The sequence below is a fragment of the Gorilla gorilla genome, chromosome 10 (genome assembly GCF_029281585.2).
Source record: "Gorilla gorilla gorilla isolate KB3781 chromosome 10, NHGRI_mGorGor1-v2.1_pri, whole genome shotgun sequence".
NCBI classification, from domain to species: domain Eukaryota; kingdom Metazoa; phylum Chordata; class Mammalia; order Primates; family Hominidae; genus Gorilla; species Gorilla gorilla.
This window is the reverse complement of record NC_073234.2, coordinates 116488452-116505570: the sequence shown is the minus strand read 5'-3', so window position 1 is coordinate 116505570 and position 17119 is coordinate 116488452. Positions and strand designations below refer to the sequence as shown.

General features: G+C 40.5%; 1 protein-coding gene across 6 annotated transcripts in view; it reads right to left on the bottom strand.

The window, feature by feature from the left end:
• ANO4 (anoctamin 4) overlaps positions 1–17119 on the bottom strand; it is a 417441-nt gene that overhangs the window by 44954 nt on the left and 355368 nt on the right. For all 6 annotated transcript variants that reach the window (XM_055358773.1, XM_055358771.1, XM_055358774.1 and 3 more), the window contains 3 exons: positions 10506–10588; positions 5972–6112; positions 2975–3139 (listed from right to left, as the gene is read on the bottom strand). In XM_055358773.1, the coding sequence (XP_055214748.1) occupies positions 2975–3139; positions 5972–6112; positions 10506–10588 (389 nt within the window). The remainder of the gene's footprint in view (positions 1–2974; positions 3140–5971; positions 6113–10505; positions 10589–17119) is intronic.

The window sequence follows — 17119 nt, the reverse complement described above, 5'->3', positions numbered from 1 at the left end:
GTTCACTCTGATGATAGTTTGTTTTGATGTGCAGAAGCTCTTCAGTTTAATTAGATACCATTTGTCAATTTTGGCTTTTGTTGCCATTGCTTTTGGTGTTTTAGTCAAGAAGCCTTTGTCCATGCCACACAGGCATTTATTTGTTAAGAAGATGTATAAATTAAATTTTAAGACATTGGAGGAAATAGATGATAACAATATAGTAGGCATTAATTCATTCCATCCTAATGGGATGCAAAACATTTCACCTATGGCTGTTTGGTTAATTTCACTAGGAATCACTCTCCACCTACAATGTGTATTCCACAGTTAACACTGAGACCGAGTCCTGGTGGGGGGTCAAAAGGGGGAGGTACAGGAAGTGCTAACCATCTACTTTCAATCTCCACTTGCTAAGCTGTCACACAAACATCACGTCAAAATGATCAGCAACTGCCCTTTTTTTTTTATTACTTCTGAGTCTTGAAACTTTTTTCCTAAAATAATAAAGATGTTTTATGTATTTTAATACTAATAATGAGCTACCTGTATTTAATTAGCTCATTGATTACTAGTTAACCTAGTGATCATAAATTATTTGTTATTGGGTAGGTTGAATTCTCTTAGGAATCACTCAAGTTTTATTGGTGATGGAACTCAGGATTGTTTAAAGAACTAGAAATGATAAGCTAAATAGATAAACCTGTATGGATAATAGTATTAAATTAGTTGGCCTTTGGAAAATCTTTTTTCAAAGATGTAAGCATTTCAGCATTATGGCCCAGATTTAAGACGCAGTATAAATAAGGATAGGAGAACTATAATTAATTGAACATCTACTCCATGCCTAACAACTGTCCTTGGCACTCTATGTACATTGTTTTACTTATTTACACTACAAACCTTTAAGGTCAGCTTTTAAAATTTTTTTAATTTTTTACAGGTCCTTGCTCTGTTACCCAGGCTAGGGTTCAGTGGTGCAATCATGACTCACTGCAGTCGTGAACTCCTAGGCTCAAGTGATCCCCCCATCTCAGCCTCCCAAGTAGCTGAGACTACAGGTGTGCCACCTGGCTAATTAAAAAAATTTTTTTTTTGTAGAGATGGGGTGCTGGGATTACAGGCATGAGCCACAGTGCCTGGCCATATTTTTATGTATAGGTTGACCTCAGCAGCTGACCATGTCAGGCACTACTTTTGTTCTACAAAAAATAGCAACAACAATTTACAGAGCATCTACTATGTGCCAGGCCCTGTTCCAGACACTAGGGAATAACAACAGTGAAAAACAAATAAACAAACAAAATAAAGAAAAGCTTCTGCCCTTATGGGCCTACATTCCAAAAGAAATGGCAGATAAACAAAATAAATAAGTAAAATATATAGCATATTAGATGGTGATAAATGCTATAGAAAAAACACAGGCAAGCAGATGGGAAATTGCCAGATAGCAGGAGTGGGCTGCAATTTAAAACAGAGTGACCAGGGAAGCATTTACTAGAGAAGTGACATTTGAACAAAGACTGGAAGGAGGTGAGGGACTAAGCGATGCAGACCCTGTGGGAGGAAAAGGCTCCAGGCAGAGAGAACAGCAAATAAAAAAAGTCCTGGGGTGAGAGCATCAAAAGGACAAGTGCGGCTGGAGCAGGTGAATCACAGTGAGTAAAAGAAAAGATGAGGTCAGAGATGTCACACAGACCAGATGAGCGAAAGCCCGTGAGGCCACTGTGTAGATGTGGCCTCGCAGGCTTTTACTGTGAGAGAGAGGAAAGCCACTACACCTTGTGAACACAGGAGCCATGTGAACTGACTTACATGTAAGAAGCTCTCTCTGGCTTCCATGTTGAGCCTAGATTGAAGGGAGCAATGTGAAAGCTGGGAGACCAGTTAGGAAGCTGCTGCAATAATCTCGGCAAGAGACACTGCAGACTTGGACCAGGGTGGGACTTCGGGATGTGCAGAAAGTGATCAAATTCTGGATACATTTAGACAGCCAGAGAAATAGACGAGTCCAGTAGAATGCCAAGACTTTTAGTCTGGGCAAGTACAATTAGGAAGGCTGTGGGAGGAGCTGATTCTGGAGGGAAGATGGGGAGTTGGGTTTGAAAGTGTTAGGTGGAAATGGTCAAGCAGGCAGTTTAACGTGTGAGTTTGGGGATTCAGGAAAGAAATCTGGGCTGAAATATGCTATCTGAAAAAGCCTGGAAATCAACAAAAGCAATATGTACCAGCTTGACGGTTTCCTTGCAGGGTTATATCAAGGAACGCTTTGGTTTTTGTTTGTTTTTGTGTTTTTTTTTTGAGACAGGGTCTCCCTCTGTCACCCAGGCTGAGTGCAGTGGCCCTGCCACTGCTCACTGAAGCCTTCACTTTCCTGAACCAAGTGACCTTCCCACCTCAGCCCCACAAAGCAGCTGGGACTACAGGGGCACACCACCATGACCAGCTAATTAATTTTTTTTTTTGTAGAGACAAGGTCCCACTATGTTACCTAGGCTGGTCTTGAACTCCTGGGCTCAAGCGATCCTCTGGCCTCAGCATCCCAAAATGCTGGTATTATAGGCATGAGCCCCTGTACCTAGCCAGGAATGCTTTGGATACTGTCTATCTTCCTATCATTGATAATCAAAAAGAAACAGGAACCAACATTGCAATGCTGTGTCACAGGTTCTGAGTGTTCTAAATTCTTTCTCTAAATTTACTTAAGGGGTGTACAATATAATCTTATTGGATAAATAAGGGAACTAATGTTCAGAGAGGTTATGTGCTTTGCCCAATCTTATACTGCAGAAAAGCCCGGAGTCTAGATTTGAATCAAGACTTTTAAGCACTCAGACCCAACTGCATCTTCATGCCAGGCACTTTGCTGCCAGGACATCAGTGCTATGTGAACGGCCCACCTCTCTGAGGCCAGATCCCCTTAGCAACAGAAGAAAACTGTCACTTGCAGCCCACACATTTTGATCCGTTTGGCTAGCCACTGCAGCTCACTTACCACGTTCAGCAACATAATGATACAAAAGTTGATGCACACAGCAGTCCCTGTGGTTGCAACCTGAGAGTTATTCCTGATTAACGCCCATTTAAAGGCAGCGAAAGTGCTGACAGTCACCACCCGGTAAATGACGATCCCGAACACGGCAGCAATCACCACGCAGATCTGGCAGGAAGACAAGAAACCCGGTGAACCTCTTGGTGGAATGTTACAGGAAGAGGATTCACATTCCTGGAACATCCTCTGATGGGAAAAGGAAGTAACACCATGGCAGTACTGCTCAAGAGATCACAATCAAATGCATACTTTTCATTGCGGTTAATACTTTCTCTTGCCTTTTTATTTTTTTTTTAATTAAAATAAAAGAACTACATGCTTGAAAGTTGAGAATCTGTGTAAGCTATGGGACAACACTTTTTAATGCAGAATATGCATTGAGCAGATGGACAAATATTCATATGGAAATCCTATCATGTCACTCTTCAGTTTAAAATTGTTTATTAGTTTCCTATTATTCTAGGATAAAAGCAAAACCTTTACGCAGCCTGCAAGACCCTCTCTCTAGCCCCTTTGGGCACCATTCTTCCTTCCCTCTGGGGTCCCCACAGCTTCTCTCATTACATCAAACGGGCTAAGCACCCTTAATCGTCAAGACTATTTCCTTTGCCTGTAATACCTACCCACCCAATCTCTTGCCGAACACACACACACACACACACACACACACACACACAGCCTAGTTAACACCTACTCATCCTTCCTCACTTCTCAGCTCAAACACCACTTCATAATAAAAGTTCTTCATGACTCCCAGACTATTTGTTTTTCGTGTTGTCATGTGGTAGCCATACCATATGGTTACATCTTTTTCAGGACACTACTTATAATTTCTAACAATCTGTTTGACTATTCTCAGGCTCCCCTACTAGAAAGTAAGCTCCATAAGGACAGGGAAGGAGTCTTTTTTGCTCACATGGTTTCTACAGCACCTTAGCATAATTACAGGTGCATAGTAAGTGCTCAGTTATTTGCTGTTGAGTGAACCAACTATGTGATAGGTACATATCTTGTTAATCTGATATTCACACAGACTGAAGCATGTTTCCCTGAAGATTTCATGGCATTTGAGAACAATACAGCATATCTTCTTTCTCTACGAAATGCAGTTGTCCCTCAGTATCCTCATGAGGGATTGGCCCAGAACCACCCCCCAACACCATGATACCAAAATCCACAGATGCTCAAGTCCATTCTATAAAATAGTATAGTATTTGCATATAACCTGTACACAACCTCCTATATACTTTAAATCATCTTTAGATTACTTATAATACCTGATACAATGTAAAAGTTATGTAAATAGTTATACTGTATTGTTTAGGAAATAATGACATGTAGCTGTACATGTTCAGTACAGCTACAACTAACCTTTTTTTAAAAAAAATTTCCATCTGTGGCTGGTTGAATTCATAAATGCAGAACCCACAGACACATAGGGCCGACTTTAATGCAAATCTGAGACTCCAAAAAGTTTTGTGACTTTCATTAGGTGATTACCTAATATTAACATGTCTTAGAGACCTTAACCCACTTAATTTTCAAAGGCTAGACCTTGAAGCCAGGCCTCAGGAAGGCCTCTGCTGATTTAGAGATTCCTTTCTTCACAAAAGTATTCCTGTTTTGCACATAATTTATTTTCTGCTTACTTTTAAGGGAGATATGTTCTAAAAGCTCAAGTACAAGTCCTAGCTTAGACTGGCCAAAATAACAATAAAATAAACAAAAACTTGTCCAGATCTTAATTGTAGTGCTGTTGATCAGGAGACAGGTAAAATCTATGCTGAAATTCAGACAAGGATGGCAATGAGGTAGGATGGACAGCTGGCTGGATTCAAAGTCAGAGGAGAGATTAGAGCCCTAGCTCAGCTATCACCCAGCAGTGTGACCTTGGGCAAGCTTGTCCTTTCCATAGCTCCAGCCTCCTGTGTTCCAAGTTCCCCATCCATAGAACAGGAAAAGCTTAATCTATGTCTATGGGTCTTTGTAAGAAACAATACAATAAATATGAATATGTACATAGAAGGCAAAGCATGACACAATTGCTTAAAAGCAGTATCTGTAGACAGGCATGGATTTGAATCTTGGTCTGAGCCAAGGAGTCTGGGTAAGCTGCCCAGCCCTTCATCTCCCCAGTTTCTTCACTGGAAAAAGGGAGTAGGCTGTCTGAATTTGCTATAGTCTTGTCCTTCCTACTCTAATGGTCTAGGCATATATTTATATACTCATCATTTGAAAAAAGGAAAGGAGGATCCTAATCGTCCTTTATTGTTCTAAAATGACATTTCAGAAACATCTGCATATGTTTTGTTCAGTAATTAACAGTGTTAAAGTTAATTACTAAGACTGCTTTTTAGGAAAAGCTAAAAAACTGAGGTCTGTTTTTCAAACTGACATGATCATTAGTGAGTCAGGAAATTAATTTTAGGAGGCTAATCTGTCATTAAAAATATACTATAATAAAACAAAATCAGAGCTTATGCATATTATAAAGGTGAGCACTGTTTTACTTACACTGTTTTATACATCTATTTGATTGGCATATTCGGGGTTATGACAGAGAATATATTTCTTACTGTATGGGCATGGTGAAAAGTTTGAAAAACACTACTGTAAATCCTGTCCCACATTTTTTACTCCTTTCAGCATCACATAGTAGAATATGGCAAGAGGAAAGAATATCAGATTAGAGGGTCTCAGCTCTTAGCTACCTACTGGCTGACCTTGGGCAAGCCCCATAACCTGTTGGAGTCTCAGTTGTTCTATCTGTAATATGGGGATAGCAATACCATCCCTGACCACCAGACGAAGTTACTGTGAGGAATAAATAACAAAGTGCAAAAATATTTTGTAGAACAATGCAAATGTCCAATATGATTACTGTTATCATGCTATAGGTTTGTATTTTATGAAACAAATATTTTTTTAAAAGTTTCAAACCATAAAAAATATTCCAGATGCAGAAACGATAAGTCTGCTGCATTTATCTGTAAATGCTTGATAAGGTTCTGGCTTTCCAGAAATTGGATTCATCCGCTCTTTCTTGGAATACTTGGCTTCAAACTGGGGTCGTATTTCTTCCTAAAGGACAAGCAGACACATTTTAATGCACTAAAGAGGTGCTCACACAATAAAAAAAGAAATATCATTTTACCCCACCATAAAACAGAGTCAACAGCTGCCACACTAATTAGTCAACCAATGAAGTGGGTTTGGGTGCCCAGGCTTAAATGTTTGAAAATTGGCCACTTGAAGAAAATCTAAAGAGTGAAGATCAAGATTTACTATCATCAAAAGCAAAGAAATTTGGACTAACAGTTACATTTATCTGTTATCTTATAAAACTATGCTTGAAAAAAAAACCACCCTGAGAATGTTATTTTAAAAGGGACAAGCTGTCCTGTCCTAATGGTTTGGAACAACTAATAAGCTTTTACTTTTATTACCAGAGAGTGATAAGAAACACCAGGACAAAGAAGGCTTCTCTACAGGAAAATGTTCAAAATCCATTTTGTAAGTTATAATGACAATATAATTCTTAGTTTTCTCCAGCAATTTTTTTTTTTGCATTTTTAGATTTAGTTCACTAAAAACATGGTGAATCTACTTTTTAATAAGTTCCAATAGGAGTCATTCATCTTTAGCCAATAGACTTTAGGTATATTCTTAATTCTTAATTGAAAACAAGGTAAGGACCTTTCAAAACCAGTTAAAATCAAGGTTCCTCCAATTCTAAATCAAACTGAGATTTTATTTCATTTAGCTGAGCCTCCTGAATGTGAAAAGCTTCTGACTAAAAACCAATTATGAGATTAGGAAAAGGCAATCAGCAAGATGGTACACTGATGTGGTTCCCGTTAATTAAGCATGCATTATGTTTGAGAGTGTTGGGAGAGGATGGCAAATGAGCAGAAACTCTGCTGAAATGGAGATTGAGTTAATCCAGGCAGAAATGGTCAAGATTCAGATGAAGGTACTGAAGAAAGCAAGGAACGAGCTGACAGAAGAGAGGTCATGGAGAGAGAGCCCAGTTTGGCAGCAGCCTGCCCATGTAGCATGAAGGATGGCCTTCACATGGCTCAGCCTGGCTCCTGCCACTGAATTAGCCCAAGGCTGGACTTCCCTCAGGGGTAGGTCATGGGTAAGATCAGCAGGAGATACATTAGGAGCAGGCTCTGTCTTTCACTTATTTTAGGCAGTTATACTTGAGGAGATAAACATAGCAGACCTAGAATCTTCTGCTTCTTTGGGAAACTTTCAATTTATTGGGCCATAAGTGTCATCAAGAGCCCTTGAGCTAGTCATCCGAGAAGTAAGGCCAATCATGGAGACAGGTCTGTGTTCCTGGATGTATCTGTCCATTTTCATACTGCTATGAAGAAATACCCAAGAATGGGTAAGTTATAAAGAAAAAGAGGGTTAATGGACTCACAGTTCCACATGGCTGGGGAGGCCTCACAGTCATGGTGGAAGGTGAAGGAGGAGCAAAGACACATCTTACATGGTGGCAGGCAAGAGAGACCATGTGCAGGGGATGTCCCCTTTATAAAACCATCAGATCTCACGAGACTTATTCACTATCATGAGAACAGCACAGGAAAAACGCACCCCCATGATTCAATTACCTCCCACCGGGTCCAACCCCCAACACATGGGGATTATGGGAGCTACAACTAAAGATGAGATTTGGGTGGGGACACAGCCAAACCATATCACTGGGTGTTATAGGCCAAATTGTGTCTTGCTTCCCCCAAAATCATCTGCTGAAGTCCTAACCCCCAGTACTGAATGTGACCATATGTGGAAACAGGTTTTTTTTATAGCGGTAATTAAGTTCAAATGAGGTCATTAGGGTGGACCCTACTCCAATATGACTGGTGTCTTTATAAGAAGAGGAAATTTGGACACAGAGACACCCAGGGGGAAGACGATGTGAAGACACAGGGAGAAGATGGCCATCTATAAGCCAAGAAGAGATGCCTAGAACAGATCCTTCCCTGATGGTTCTCAGAAAGAACCAACCCTGCTGACAACTTGGCTTGGACTTCTAGCCTCCAGAACTGTGAGCGTGTAAGTTTCTATTGTTGAAGCCACCCAGTCTGTGGTACTTTGTTATGGCAGCCCTGACAAACTCATGTGCGAGGTTGCCCCAGAAGGTCTGCAGTGAGTCTGGGTTTTTCTGCACAATAAGGTGGAAACCATGGGCTAGAAGTGAGGCATTTCCACAAGGAATCCCAAGCTGGGAATGGCTACGTATGTAGGCTCCTGTACAAAGGTATGCAGAGTGAGAGGACAATTCAGCACTCCACGCTTTTTATCAGGGGCTGGGAAGACAGAAGGCTCCACACTTATAAGGGATACATACGTTCCCCAGAAGGGTGCCCACATCAGGGGCCCACCACAAATGCCAACAATGATTGTAGACTGGTTTGGTCAAAGTTACTCAAATAGGGCCACACTTTACAGATAGAAGGGGAAAGTTTAGTCCCACTTCTTTTCATTAGAGATTTTTAAAGTCCAAAGGTGAAGTAAATTGCCCAAGGTGATTCCCAGGAAAGAACATTTTCCATCCCACTGGGAACTGTTCCCATGAACACGTGTAACCAGAAACAGTAGAATGGCACCACACAAAAGGAATTTCTGAATGCAGTCCGGCTGCTACCAATAGATGTCATAGTCAGCCTGGGAAGCTTCTTCAAACCTAGAATATATATGTATACACACACACACACACATATATATATATATGTATATATATTTTACTAGGTTCTAGGTATATATATACATATATATATGTTTGAAAATTGGCCACTTGAAGAAAATCTATCTATATATATGTATATGTGTATGTATATATATATAATATATATATATATCTCTAGAACCTAGAAAAATATATATATATACACATTATTTATTTGAGACAGGGTCTCACTCTGTCACTCAGGCTGGAGTGCAGTGGTGCAGTCTTGGCTCACTGCAACCTCCACCTTCTGGGTTCAAGCGATTCTTGTGCCTCAGCCTCCCAAGTAGCTGGGATCACAGCTGCGTGCCACCACACCCAGCTAATTTTTGTGTTTTTAGTAGTGATGGGGTTTCACCATATTGGCCAGGCTGGTCTCGAACTCCTGGCCTGAAGACACAGGGAGAAGATGGCCATCTATAAGCTATCCTCAAATCCTCCTCCTGGCCTGAAGTGGTACCCCTTCCTTGGCCTCCCAAAGTGCTGGGATTACAGGTGTGAGCAACCGCACCTGGCCTGGAGAATATTTATAAAAACATGAAAGAAAGCCTTATCAGGAGAACAAGGATTGCTGAAAATCTCAGTGTCATGTATCAAAACCTCCTGTTGTACACCTGAAGTACATTCAAAACCAAACCAAACCAAACCAAAAAACTACCCAAACATGTTCATGGGAGAAGGGGAACAGGCAGCCATCGAGGAGGCATAGTGTGAAGGAAACAAACAACAACAACAAAAATACCTCTCAGAATTACTTCCCCCACCAAGCCTACCACAGGGCTAAAATTCACATCGTTCATATTGCTGAAAGATTCTTTTTGATACATGAAAATATATACATGTGTTCCCTTCAAGGAAAACACATATTAATAGCCATGATCAAAAAAATATTACACATATGAGTAGTTTATCTGATTTACTGGCACGGCAAGGCTCTGAGGAAATGAGACTCAGGAGGGGTAAGAGATAATGAACGAGAGGGAGGAGAGTGGGGCTGAGGCCTGGACCAACTGTCAAGGGAAGCAGGGTCCAAGAGGGGACTGTGGTGACCACGCCCAGTGTGGGTACTTCAGACTTCCGACAGGAATAGGGGCAAGAAGAGAGTATTAGAACAAGACAGGTCAGGAGGAGAACAACGGACTGGCCTAGAAGACGCTAAGGGACAGTGGTGGGGCTGAGTCTGGCCCTCCTTCGCAGTTTTGTCTAGAGCTGGCCCTCCATTTAACCACGTCTCCCAAGGTGGCCGCTTCAGAGTGGATTGTCCCCAGCACGGGACACTTGATGTCATACTTCAGAGCCTGTGCACACCTGGGCACTGTCCTGGGTGCTGCTCACAGACACATTGCCTTTGGGTAATTCTCTTGGAAGGATTGCTTCCATGTACCTGGAGATGTCAAATGAATGCTCTTTTTCTGCTGAAGTTAGAGAAAAAAGGATGATTTTTAAGAAAATGGAAAAAAAAAAGCTACACCACCAATTCTTCTGGTGCCTCTACCTACAAGTGGAATTCTTCACTTAATCAAGGGATTTGATTCCCCTAAGGAATCAAAAATTAAAAAAATTGTCAGTCCATTTTTATACTGCTTGAAATTTTCTGAAAAGGCAATTTAAAATGCTTTATGAGTACACCTGACTTCCGTCACAGAACAGAGAGTGACAATTATGGGGGGGGGGGTCGTGTGGTTCTGGGTGATTTGCTTTTTACAACATTCTGAGGTAAATGATACAAACCTCCTCTTCTTCCCAGTCTATCAAATCCCAGTCATAAGCAATTACTGCTCGCCGTCTTTTCCAAAACTCCAGGAAAACTGTTGCTGGAACAAGCAGAGAAAGACAAAGACATTTTTGAATAAAAGTAAAACAAGGCTCTTAACTGTGTCACTGAATAATGAAGCCATTGCCAAGAATGACAGTTGTTAGTGTAAGCATCATCGAATATCAGAATTTCCAGCTGAACTTCATTTCACAAGGACTATTTTCTGAGAATTACTAAGCTTGTGTCAGACATAATGAAAAACGAGAGATTTCACTTAGAATTGAATTAAGCTGATTTACAAGTTGAGGCAGAACAGACTTATTAGAATGACAAATTCTTACATTCTGGGATGTCAGGATTCAGAAAACTGGGTTACCGACATCTATCTAATTGATACAGCATTTTTTTTTATTTTATTTTTTCTATTGCCTAAACATGGGTAAGCAAGCACTTATTTTTTAAAGTGAGAGGCAGGTAGGAGCAGAAAAGTCAAAATGAAACTTGGCAGTTCACATTTATTTGGTAGTGATTTCCTGTCCCTTCAAATCCTCTTCACAGCAAATACCTATGTAAAATATATTTTCCTGTTTTACTGGAAGGAGTCCTGTTGTTTCTCTTTTCTCCAAACCATTTCTTTGTTGCCACAATGAGGGTAAAAGTGGGTAAGTCTATTAAGAACTTTCTCCAGTAAGTGCGAGGTGGCTGGCCTCCCCATGCAGAGAAATCTGGGAGTTATCTTCATTCAGCCAAGGTAGTTTTCTACTTAATTCAATGAAAGCATATCAACTTAAATGAATTATTGAGCATTATGCAATAAAAGAGAAACAGAGAGAAAATAAGACACAAGACACACTCCTGCTGCCTTGGAAGGCAAAATGCAAATACAGGGGCACACACACACACACGCATACAGACACACACACACTCTCTCACTCACACTCTGAGAATGACTATAAGGATATAACAGACATACCCTAGGAGAGAGAATGGGTGGATATTTCTCTTTTGGGCCTTGTCATGCAGTTAGACTTACAGAAGGTAAAAATAAATATATATTAGGAATCCATTTCATGAAGGAAAGTAAATTATGTAAATGGCCATGTCAAAAAAATATAATTACTTTCTTCTTTTCTATTCTCCCTTGTTCACACATTACTTCCCCCTTAGTAGTATGCAGACACTGAAGACATATTCTTAAAATAAGTAGCTAGAAAGACAGTATAGAGTGATAGATAAGAGTTCTCGGGCATGTAGCCTAGACAGTCCTAAATTTGAAATCCAGATCAGATACAAGCTGTGCTACTGTTGGCAAATCAATTAACTTTTCTAAGCCTTAATTTCCGGATAAGCAAAAGAAGGAGGGTAATACGGGTCCACAATCCCGGATTATCTGCAATGCGAAAATTCAAAATGCTCTAAAAATTTTAAGTGTTTTTCCCCTAAGTTTGGCGGAAACTCATCTGGTGGTGAGCCCTGACCTGGACTGATGTGAGGCTACATATAACCTCTATTTATTCTTCTTAGTGAGACTTTTCATGTATTAAAAGCAGCTATACTAATGAATTTGAGTACATTAGTATGTATTCCCCAGGCCTCCTGGGGCATTTAATAATATATGGTATATTCAGTGCCTTCCTAAAATCTGAAAGATTCTGAGTAGTTACAGTTGTTAAGGAAGATACACCTAAAATAATCAAATGTCTTATTCTGGGAGATAGAAATTAAAACAAATATATGTGTTTATCTGTGTCAATGCTGAGCAGCTGTTTTCTACTGGAGTCCTTCCAGTGAGTCTTGCTGTCTCAGGAATCCCCGAGACCATCCCCAGGTTTGATTTACTAGGAAGATTCACAGGACACAGAATACAGTTGTACTGATGGCTAAGATTTATTACAGTGAAACACTATAAAGCAAAATCTGCAAAGGGAAAAGGTGCATGGAGCAAAGTAGGGAGGAAACAGGACAAGCTTCCAAGAGTCGTCTCCCAGTGAAGTCACACAGGATGTACTTAATTCCTCCGCAACGAGCTGTGACAACACATGTGAAATGCTGTTTGACAGGCAAGCTCGTTAGAAACTCAGTGCCCAGGGTTTTTTTGGGGGGCTGGTCACATAGGCACCAGCTGCTTAGCACGTACTAAAATTCCAGAGTTCCAGGGAGAAAGCATAAATTGTATTGTTGGCACATGTAGTTTATGCATCACGAGTTACCCTTAGCAGTCAGGGTGGTGGAAACTGTCTTGAAAGCCAAGTTCCCAGACACCAGCCAAGGGCCACCCTTGCAAGCAGGCCTTTCTAAAGCAGGCCTGCTGTGTTAACTCTTTTCTGCACGCTTGCCCTCTGCCTCACCAAACTGTCTTTGCACAGAGTCCCTGGGATATTTCCTTTATCAGGTCCTCTAGCCCCTCAAGCAAATGCCACTTTATAAAGACTTTCCCTCCTTGGTCTCTAGGGTCTCCCTGTTCTTGAAGAGACAAGTAGCCCAGCCCCTGAATATGTGGCTATTTTCCATAAAAATCAGGAAGGTACCTCCATGAGCACAAAGACACTTGATGGGGGACCATTCTGGGACAGCCTCAGGCCATAGGATTCACATCCAGTCTGTCTTACTGGCAGCTGCTGCTCTCACTACGCCCTACCAACCCTCTATGGTTCTCATCTGAGGGAACTGACTTCTAAGATGAGCCAGTGGCTGTCACAATTATTCCATCACCCTTCTTCAGTATTCCTGCTGAATCCTGCCTGGAGGAAACAGAGATTCTAACCATTAATTCCCTGTGTTAGTCTGTTCAGGCTGCTGTAACAAAATACCATAAACTGGGTAGCTTCTAAACAATAGAAATTTATTTCTTACTGGTCTGGAGACTGGGAAATCCAAGATCAAGGCACCAGCAGATTTGGTGTCTGGTAAGGGTCGCTTTCTGGTTCTTAGATGGCACCTGCCAGCTGTGCCCTTACATGGTGGGAGAGGTAGTTAGCTCTCTGGGGTCTCTTTTATAAGTACAATAATCCAACCATGATGGCTTTGCTCTCATGCCCTAATCACTTTCCAGAGGCCCCCCTTACTAATACCTTCACCTTAAAGAACAGGATTTCAACATATGAATTTGGGGGAACATAAATATTCACACTATAATATTCCCTTTTTTGGCTAATAATCCTCTCCTTTCTTCCATTATAGTACTCAAGAGGAAGAGAAGAAGAAATTAGCTGCTTGTGCAACTGCCATTCCCTTGTCTGTATGTTTGGGTGAAATGCCCATTCATTTGAGGAAGAAGAATCTGCCTCTATTTGTACCTATGAAACGTAGTCAAACCAAGACAGGTTGTCTCTTTTCAAGGCAAAGCTCCAATCCCTCATTATGCCATGGTTTAAACTCCCTCCTCTGAATACTCACAGCCTTGGGAGCCCCTGCACTTTCAGTGTGCCTAGTTATACACTGTCTTATGTCATGAGCTCACACTTTCTTGTCTCCTTCAAAGGTGGTTTATGCTATACATATTTTTGTTTTATATATATATATAAAGATATATATATCTTTGTTTTATATAGATATATATATCTTTGTTTTATACAAAGATATATATCTTTATGTTTTATACAAAGATATATATATCTTTGTGTTTTATATAAAGATATATATATCTTTGTTTTATATAAAGATGTGTGTGTGTGTGTGTGTGTGTGTGTGTGTGTGTATATATATTTCTCTTATACTACCTGGCACTATGATAAGCTTGATTAAAAAGTGTATTTCTTTTATGACTTTGTTCTCAAAAGACGAAATTCCTAAGAGTTTTGTCAAGTGTTTTTTTTTTTTTTTCTTTTGGCACATGGAACTCTTTCCACAAGAATTTTCTCAGCTAAAGCATCAGCATGTTTAGCCTTACTGCTGGCATTTTGAACTCCTTAGATTCCAATCTATCATTTTACATTGCTAATGATTTCTCTAAATCCAGATCCAACCAGGTGTCTTGGGAATCAGTGGAGCCACATCACCTATAGAATAAAATCTGTTAGCAGCTCACGATGCAAAGCTCATAAGCCCAACTCGCTCTGCCCTGACTTGCACCTCAGACTCCAGGCTAACTCACTAACACTTTCACACATGAGCTGTTTTATACTTTCTCAGTTTGCCCACACCATTTCCTTAGCGAGTAATGTTTTTCCCTATTTGGGTCCATCTGGTCAACTCCCACCCTCACTTTCAGGTTTAGCCCCACGTGTTCTGTAACTACGCCCCCTGAACCATCCCTGTGCACCCATGCTGAGTTGTGCACACAACTCTAGGTCAGCGCTAATCACACCATTCAGCACTGTAAAAACAAAACCAATAAAAACCCAAACCTGGATCATATCTATGACTAGTTTGTGGACTTCTGGAGAGCAGAGCTGTATCTTAGTTGTCTTTATACCTTCAGAGTCTAGCACAGCAACTGGCATGCAGAGAGGCTCCATAAATGCATAAATGAAATGCTGTCCTGAGAATGAAAGCAAATGTGGAAAACTATTCTTAATTTTCTAAATATTTTCATATGCTTATAAGAAATTAAGATATGAATTTGAAGAATATGCAGCTACATTTTCTGAATGCTTTACACACCAGGGCCTATTAAATAACTTAATAATAGTATCAACGTTTGAAGCTTATTATGCTTCTCTTTTGTCTTGCAATAAAAGTGTGATTCTGTTCTAACTATCACTCTCATTATTTGGTTGTATGGACCCTGTGGCAGAGACTACTGACTGTCCTCTAAGATTCTTTCTTTCTTTCCTCCACAATAAAATGATTGTTGCTGAGAATATGGTTGCCTACATATATTGTATTTTCCAGATACCCTTGCATTAGATGTGACCAAAGGATAGTTCTCAGCAGTGAAATATAAGCACAGGTGATATGATGTGTAGTACTTGCCTGTTGACTTCTTAAAACATTGCGGGGTGCTTTTTCCATATCTACTTTCCCCTTCTGGATGGGTAGAACCCAGGTGACCCAGTGAGACCGTGAAAGTGATGACAGGCTCTGGGGTTATGGGAAACAGCTCTTTTGTAGGAACATGAGTCCCTGAGTGACCATGTGGAGTGGAGCTGTCTGCCAGCCTGGAATGCTCACTTCATACTTATACATGTGATAGAAATTAATTTCTGTGTTTTTCAAAGCCACTGAATGATGTTAGGCCTTTGTGCTACAGCGATCTAACCTTATCTTAATGAACATAGGCATTTTACCTTAATGGAGATGAAGTCACCTGGTCACTGAGACATTGCATTGAAGGCATGAAGATGAAACAACCTGTCTACCATTTCCCTCACAGATCTTAGAAAAGGACACTCTCAAGCCACAACATCTGACACTCGATTAATTGTATTTACAAGACAGAGTTTTGCATGCTTTTTCTGCTCCATTTTCTACCTTCACCTCCACCATGTACCTACCTATCCACAAATAAAATCTACCCACAAATAAAAATAAAAACCTACCCACAAATAAAGTTCATCTGAGGTGTTAATAATGCCAATCCCAAATAGCAATCTTCTCACAACGTTAGTCGACATATTAGGAAAATCTGAGGATTCCACTCTCTAAGTAAAGGTAGGATCGGGGTAGTGTTCAGGCAGGTTAGTGTTCAGATACTGGGACACTCTTGGTTCAGAATCACAGACCGTTGAGAAGGGTGTCTCATAAGGCCCATCATAGACACAAAAGGGACAGGGCTGAATGTTCTTCAGGCCACACCCTATTATTTTCTTTTTATTATTATTATTATTATTATTATTATTATACTTTAAGTTCTAGGGTATATGTGCACAACGTGCAGATTTGTTACATATGTATACATGTGCCATGTTGGTTTGCTGCACCCATTAACTCGTCATTTACATTAGGTATTTCTCCTAATGCTATCCCTCTCCCTGCCCCCCACCCCACGACATGCCTTGGGGTGTGATGTTCCCTGCTCTGTGTCCAAGTGTTCTCACTGTTCAATACCCACTTATGAGTTAGAACATGCGGTGTTTGGTTTTCTGTCCTTGTGACAGTTTGCTGAGAATGACGGTTTCCAGCTTCATCCATGTCCTTGTAAAGGACATGAACTCATCCTTTTTTATGGCTGCATAGTATTCCATGGTGTATATGTGCCACATTTTCTTAATCCAGTCTATCATTTGGGTTGGTTCCAAGTCTTTGCTATTGTGAATAGTGCCGCAATAAACATGTGTGCATGTGTCTTTACAGTAGCATGATTTATAATCCTTTGGGTACATACCCAGTAATGGGATTGCTGGGTCAAATGGTATTTCTAGTTCTAGATCCTTGAGGAATTGCCACACTGTCTTCTACAATGGTTGAAATAGTTTACACTCCCATGAACAGTGTAAAAGCGTTCCTATTTCTCCACATCCTCTCCAGCATCTGTTGTTTCCTGACTTTTTAATGATCACCATTCTAACTGGTGCAAGATGATATCTCATTGTGGTTTTGATTTGCATTCCTCTGATGGCCAGTGATGATGAGCATTTCTTCATGTGTCTGTTGGCTGCATAAATGTCTTCTTTTGAGAGTGTCTATTCATATCCTTTGCCCACTTTTT